General features: G+C 53.4%; 1 protein-coding gene across 1 annotated transcript in view; it reads right to left on the minus strand.

Moving 5' to 3' along the window:
• Positions 1-219: 219 nt before the first annotated feature.
• Positions 220-7,432, minus strand: part of Nr5a1 (nuclear receptor subfamily 5 group A member 1) — a 20,722-nt gene continuing 13,509 nt past the window's right edge. The window contains exons 6-7 of the mRNA XM_048429161.3: positions 7,132-7,279; positions 220-1,857 (exon numbers count right to left, since the gene is read on the minus strand). Coding sequence (XP_048285118.1) covers positions 1,610-1,857; positions 7,132-7,279 — 396 coding nt within the window. The 3' untranslated portion in view covers positions 220-1,609. The remainder of the gene's footprint in view (positions 1,858-7,131; positions 7,280-7,432) is intronic.

Below are 7,432 nucleotides of genomic sequence, written 5' to 3' on the forward strand. Positions count from 1 at the left end.
AGAGGACAACTTATGGGAGTCAGTTCCCTCCTTTTCCATGGGTATTCCAGGACTCAGGCCATTTGGCCTGCTAAGCATGTTTACCTTCTGAGTCATTTCAATGGCTCCCAACCCCAGAAGTCTGAGCTGAACACCATTTTGATGGCAGGCAGATCGTCGTCACCACCCAGAGCCAACCCAGGGACGACATCTTGCTTCAGAATGCAAATTCACAAATGCTACTGGAAACTAATTGCAAAATTTATTTCAGGGCTTCAGGGGTGCTGGGCTTGTAAGGGCACTTCTTGTTTCAGGGTAGTGGGTCTTGGCCTTGGCAGGGACACACATTTCAGGGGCAGAGGTGGTATCTGAGTCAGGATGGTGAAAGGCAGGAGACAGCCTTGTCCAACTGAGCGAGCTAGCATAAGCTGTAAGTATGACATGAAAGCAGGAAGGGCAAGGGAACCCCAGTCTGGAACAGAGGACGGCTTAGGCCTCTCCCCTCAGTGCCTGGCCCTGCAGAATGACTTTCAGGATGTAGAGACCAGAGAACTGAGGCCAGCTTCAAGAGTTGTGGTAAGGGATCCAAAAGGATGGAGTCATGAGAGACTCCTCGGCACTGTCCCCATCTAAAGACTCCTGAGTCCTCCTAGGTCCCCGTATCCCCGCCTGCAGGGACTCTAGGTCTCCTGCTGTTGTCCTAGTGGAGAAGGTTGAGGGCAAGCTACAGTTCCTCTCTGGAGTTGGGCGGGGAGTACACAAAGATGAGCGGGTGCCTCCTGGACTCTTGGAAAGAGATACCAGGGGAACTGTGGTGGTAATCCCCGTATCCCAGCTCAGTCCTCAGTCTGTCTCCCGCTGTTTCTCTCTCACACAGCTTCCAAGGACTGTCCAGCGGGGAAGGAAAAGCAAATACCAAAGAATCTTGGTGACTGCAGCCTCACAGGTAAGTACCAGCCCAGCCGGTAGTGACTGGGCGGGGCCAGGGCAAGACTGTTGACTCCACCAGACTCCACCCCCCTAGGTCGCGGCTGGGAAGATGGTTACAGCAAAGCCTTTTCTCGGGGAATGGATCAGAGTTAGACAGGTGGAGGGCCGGAGAGGGGTCTTTTTGCCCTCCCCAGGCTCCCGGTGTCCTCTAGGGAAATCAGGCCCTACCCAATTTAGCAGACTCAGTTTACAGCAGTGGACTTCCTTCTTTTCTTCGGAGGAAGTCTGGAGACCCCCTCCCCTGCCCTCATTGATGCCTGTAGACCTTCCCCTGCTTCCATTACAGGAGAGAGGGAAAGGATGACCTCTGACCCAAGGGGCCTCAAGGTCCACCAGGGAATCCCAAACCTCCTCCCCGGACCTGTACCTCAGATTCCAGGAAAGAAGCTAGGGGCAGGTGGAGGAAGGAGTAGTTGGAAGCCACCTCTTGGGGGCACTCTAAGCGGCAGATATGTGCCAGTGGCTGGTGAGGGCAACCTTCCCCAGGCAGACCCTGCCCATCTTTGCCCGCCATCCCAAACACACAGCTCTGGAGCTCAAGGGCAGGGGCCTAGGGACAGGGCTCCTGGATGATCTAACGCAATGAGTCATTTGGAGGCAGTGGTATCCCTACCTACTGCCTGCCGCCAGGTGCCCAGGCTCAAGTCTGCTTGGCCTGCAGCATCTCAATGAGAAGGTTGTTGCGGGGCATCTCGTTGCCCAAATGCTTGTGGTACAGATACTCCTTGGCCTGCATGCTCAGTGCCCTCACCTCCACCAGGCACAATAGTAACTGCTGGAATTTGTCCCCGCAGTGCGGGTAGTGACACAAGGTGTAATCCAGCAGGGCAGCATTGGCTTTCTCCTGGGCATCCTTCACCAGGCTGTGGTTGTTCAGGAATTTCACATCTGCAACAAGAGCAGTCCATCACCCTCTGGTCACTAGGCCTTTACCACAATTGAGCTGACACTGACACCAGTATTACCAACACCACGGTCCCAGGGGATACCAAACCCATCAGTGTAGAGACTGCCATGAGCCTCTCAATGGCAACCTCCCTATTCCACCCCATGGCCACCACACCACCACTGATGTCACTTTGATTAGTGCCCCCAGGTTTGTCCTTGTGATTTTTTTCCTTCTCTTTCTTTCTTTCACTATCTCCTTAACTGGCCTGGAACTCACTATGTAGACCAGGCTGGCCTTGAACTCACAGAGATCCAATTATTTTCCCCTGCCTCCCAAGTGAATTAAAGGAGTGTACCACCACCCTAGAAAACCCATTTTATGACCAGTATGGCCATCACCAACCACTAAATCGTAGCACTAGCCCCATCATCACTGTTGTCACCATGGATAGCTGACAGTCACCAAGATCATCAGCAGGTGCATTGCTCTCCATTTTCTCTCCTATAAAATGGGATGCACTGGCCCCTCCAAAGACATAAGGCACTGACTCGTGAGAAAGCACATCAAAGCCTTCCTGTGGCCCTCACCGCGGGTCCCAGGCATCACTATCAACATCACTGTCAACAGGACCTGTCCTGGTGTCAGGCCCACGAGTACTCTGCACAAGCCCTGCAGAGGCTCCACAAATTCAGTCCTGGGGCTCTGGGGTCAGCTTCTTTGCAGCACTGTTCACGATGAGAAAGAGGGGCATGGGTGGCTGTGTGCTGGTTACATCTGCGGAGCTGTAGAATGGACAGATGTGGAGCACATAGAGCCATGTTGAAAGGCAGAGTAGAGTGGGAGGTGGAAGACAACAGAAGTTCGCAAGGCAAAGCCATTTATGTAAGTTTAAAATGACGCTGACGCGGGGCTTAGAGCAGACCATGACCTGGCACATGCAGCCCTGGTTCTCTCCTCTGTGCTATCAAAAACTGGAAGAAGGGGGATGTGGGCTAGCTCACCAGCCCTCCCCACACAGACGTGCTCTGTGAGAACAATGGAGACCCTGAAGCCATGGTGAGACATGGAGGGCCAGCCACTGCGAGAGGGAGAGGAGCAGGTGGCTCGGTGCACCAAATGTGGCTGGGGCTGGTGTGATCCATGCATACTTGGGCCTTAGTCCTGCGCTAGACACAAAAGAGGTCTTTGGAGTCGGTTAGGAGTAACCGCCCTGTGAAATAGTGCCTGCCTATTCTGCAGAGGGGTCACCTTCTTCAGAGAAGGGGGCTGGAAATGGGGTGCTTGGGACTTTTTCCTTGTCACTCAAGCCCCTGTCACGGCTCCCAGACTCTATTAGCTCATGCCCTGCCTAGATGTTTAACCCTCAGAGCCTACCCTGGCTTCCCAGATGTCAGAAGATGGGTCACTCATCTGCTTTGCTCCCTTGGGGCACCCCCAGTCTTTCTACTGTGGGGGAGTTGGGCCAACATGCCTGGCCCTCTAATCCCTCTTAACACCCACTGCGCCAGGAAAGCTGAGGTGCCTGGCAACCCTGATCCTCAGCCGCCCCCAGCACACCCGCTGGGGCCTGTGTTGTCCAAAGATGGATTTAGGGAAACCGGAGCTGGGCCTGAGTCGTATGGCAGTATTTGGCAGCTGACCTCCACCCTGGCTCCCATCACCCTCCAATACGTGAGCCAGGGTCAGTCATTTTCTTCCTTTCCCTAGAAAAGCCACAAGGTCATGAGCCATCCTCATGCACTTCAGGAAAAAGCTCCCTTTGGAGAGCTGCACCTAGGTCTGAACCCTGCCCCTCCCGCCTCCATGCCCCTGTACAGTGAGACCTACCCAACTCGACATAGCAACCTGCTCCCCAGCCTGGCCAGCTTCAGTACACTTACAGGTGATCATAGAAAGTCGTTCCACCAAGCTGATCGAAGCAAGAGATGCCTACTGATCCCGTATGCCTTTGCCTCAACCCCTTTCTCACCCCAATCCTAGCCCTGGACCACCTGTCATCACTAGTCTGATTGGCAGTCATAATAGAAGAAAGATGGGATCTATCTCAAAGATAACCAGAGGGAAGAGCTGAGGAGGAGGAGGATGGGCCAGGATGCTGCTCAGATGGCGAGGTAGGAAGGGATGGGAACACCAGGGCCGAGGCCTTCTTGGCTTTACCAGGATTTACTGTTCCCAGCAACAAGCATTAGGGACTCAGGATGGCAGTGGAGGAGAAGAGGGAGGGTGCAGAACAAGGACAGCTTTCAGGGACAGCCTCTCTCCCAGTGGGCTTCTGGTCTCTCAGTTCCCACAAATTAAGACCTCCATGACCTTAGACCTAACTTCTCCCTCACCAAGAAACCACTTCCCATACCCCCAGTTCCCAGCTTGTCACGGAGAGATGGAATATAGTCACATTCCACTGAGTGTGGTACCTTTGCCCCTCAGACCCAGGAACAGCAGTCCCACAACCTGGAGGCTCAGCTCTGCAGCCAGAGGCCCCTTCCGAACCTCAGTTTCTACCTTCTATAAGATGGGGCAGGTCAGGACCAGGATCCTCACTGAGTTCCAGCCTGGGGCTTGAGCCTGCAGACTGCGTCCCTGGAGGCGGAGGTGAGTGGGAGATGGCAGCCCACCCTGGGAGTAGCCGCTAGCTCCATGAGCTGGAGCCCCCCAGGATCTCAGAAAAGCCCCCTTTTCACGGTTTAATTGAATATTTGAATAATCCTTTCATTCCAGCAAGGCATAAAGAATGTTGTCCCAATAGCAGTGACTCAGGCAGGCGCCCCCGCACACAATGGCCCCTCGAGTGGCAGTGCTATTCAGTCCGTCTTTTGTTGGCTTGGAGCAGTGGGTAAATTGCAAACGCTTAAGGGAATGCTGCCGTGCGCCTCAATGGGAATCAGGAAATCGAATGTTAGGTCAATCCATTAAGCTTCGATTAAGTCCTCGGCGGAACAATGCCGGCCGGGCCCATCTTCATAAACACTGCGATTGCCAGGAGAGAGGCACTAATTTTAATTAAGCCTCCTTACCTGCCTCTGAGCTACCCGAGATGCTATTTAGACGCCAAATGGCACCCTTCTGCAGAGACAGGCGAGAAGGAGGCATGTAGAGGGGGACGGGGTGGGTGAGTGGGTAACAGTCACTGCCTGAGGTTCAGGCTGCCCAACCCAGTGCAGCGATGCTGAGGGTTCCACAAGCAGGACGACTGGAAGTCTGCAGTCGAGTGTTCAGCCCTGCTTTGAGTCCCAGTCTCCTTGAAAGCTCAGCTCTGATGAGGAGTACTGTGTTTAAGATCCAGAGGGTCATACACCATCACCCAGGTACAGGTGCTGCCTGCTGCAAGGCTCTGGGCTATTCGCCTACCATCTGATCCCAGGCTTCTGCTAGAAGTACCCCACCTTATATGGTGATATGCAGATGTGAGGTGGTTGTGTTATTCCCAGAATGGGAGCCATCCCAGAGGAAGGTCACGCAATAACCTTGGCCTCATCGCTACCCTTTCCTCTACCCATAACTTCCAATAGATTGATCCTTCTGTTTGTTTTACCAGGACACTCCTATTCACACTGCAAGGTTCAGCTCAGATTAATCGACCTCATCCTGCATCCAGATCAAGTAGAGTTGCCCTAACTCTGCTCATATTGGACCTGCTCACCCCTCCCAACATGGAATCTCTTCCCAAGGACCCTGTGATCCAGTGTGCCTCTGTCACACTCATTCTAGACTTCAGGAAGTTGAGGTTCCAGGATCACCGCTTCCTGTGCCTCAACACCCCCATCCTTACCCAACTTCAGACCCACTAAACTCAGCCACCATGACCAGATCTGAGTCCCTGTGCCCAGAGACAAGAAAGCCTGAGCCAGACACAAACCATGTGATAAAAACTGAGCCCGTAGCCTGGTTTGTTCGTTCACTTTGCTCTCTGGCTCATTTGTTTATGGACTTAATAAGGATGATTAATAAGACCATCAGCACACACTTCCAAGGGCCACGACTGTAGTAGAATTGTCTCATTATCCTTACAGCATGTCAAGAACACTTACAGCTGTCATTTCACACAGGGGAAACAGAGGCTCAGAGAGCAAATGACTTGCTCAATTGCACAAAGCCAAAGAGACCAGAATTAGAATTCTGGCAGCCAAGCACTTCTACAGGCTTTTCCTGCCCTCCCCACTGTAGCCCTGATCTCTCTAGATTACAAGAGGTAAAGTTAGCTTGTGGGGGAGGGCTGAGAAGCTTACAGGGCTGGGAAGAGGAGCCTGAAGTCACCTCAAAGAAAGCCAAAGTCACACTGGACCTAGTACCTTTGGTTGTACGGGAAAGGGGAAGGCAGGTCCCTCTTAAGGGAGCAGTATGCATGGATAAAGCTCTGACTGGTACTGATAGCTCCTCTCTGCCCAGCACCCTCCCAAGCCTGGTCAGAGCCCCTAATGCTCTGCTACACTCCAAGGTGGGAGCTTCATGACAGTCATTTTTTAGCACAGTGTAAAGCACTTGTCAGGTGGAGAGTCCTTGCCCTCTGTCCCTAGCCACATGGTCATGACAAGTAACCCAACTCTACCCAAACACTGGGCTTTCTTACAAGTTCCCTTCTACCCTCTACTTCCAAACACTTTCTACTCCCCAGGAGCATCATTGCCAAACTGCCACAAAGACATGTCTCCAGTTCTGATCTCATAGCTGTCCAGTTCTGATCCCATAGCTGGTCCCTGCTGAAGAACCCTCTTCCCAAATCACCCGCTAAGCTTTTCCAGGCTTCCTGCAGCAGGACTCAGGTTCTCTGAGGCATGCCCTCCTAGTTGTTAGATCTCACTGCTATGCATTCCACCTTTCATAAGGCACTTGCTGTTTCCCTAACAGGAGCTGGCTCTGAGAGCAGCAGTTGGGGGCCTTTCCCATTCCCAGCCCCTGGCACCAGGCAGATGTTCAGCAGGTGTCTGTAGAATGAATGAATGCGCAGGTGAAAGGGACCCAGTAGTTCTCAGAGTTAGGGAAAGTAGGGACCCCAGGATGGGAGCCAGGCAAGAGAGTCCTAAATGCAGCAGACATTTAAGTGTCCTGGGTACACGGAGCAGAAGGGTCCTCACCCCATGAAAGACAAACGCTAGACAATATCTCAGCCCTTGGGACTTCACACTGAGAAACTAAGCTCCCTGCCCCACAGGGAGCAGCCAGGCCCTTGCTGTGCACCTTCTGTCACTCACTGAAGGAGGAGCCTTATCCCTTGGGCTTTCTGAACACAGTGGTCCCCAGTGTCTTTGCCACCCTCTGCTGCAGAGGTCACTCACCGAGGCTGAAGAGGATGAGGAACTTGAGACAGACGAACTCCTGACGGTCCAATTGCAGTGCATGCAGCTGTAGCACTAACTCCTGTGCCCGCAGCACCAGGCTGTGAAGCAGGGAGCCAGCCTGCACCGCCACTGTGCTCAGCTCCACCTGCACCGGCAGAGGTGGGTCAGGGAGGGGGGCGGAGGGTGAAAGGGCATGGGGCAGAAGGCTCTGATCAGGGACTTGGGTTAAGCACTGAGCCTCAGGCCTACCATGCTGAAGGCCATTTTGCCAGCTTTGTTCTACCTGTTGGCCTAAGCT

The sequence above is a fragment of the Myodes glareolus genome, chromosome 21 (assembly GCF_982192425.1).
Source record: "Myodes glareolus chromosome 21, mMyoGla1.1, whole genome shotgun sequence".
NCBI lineage: Eukaryota > Metazoa > Chordata > Mammalia > Rodentia > Cricetidae > Myodes > Myodes glareolus.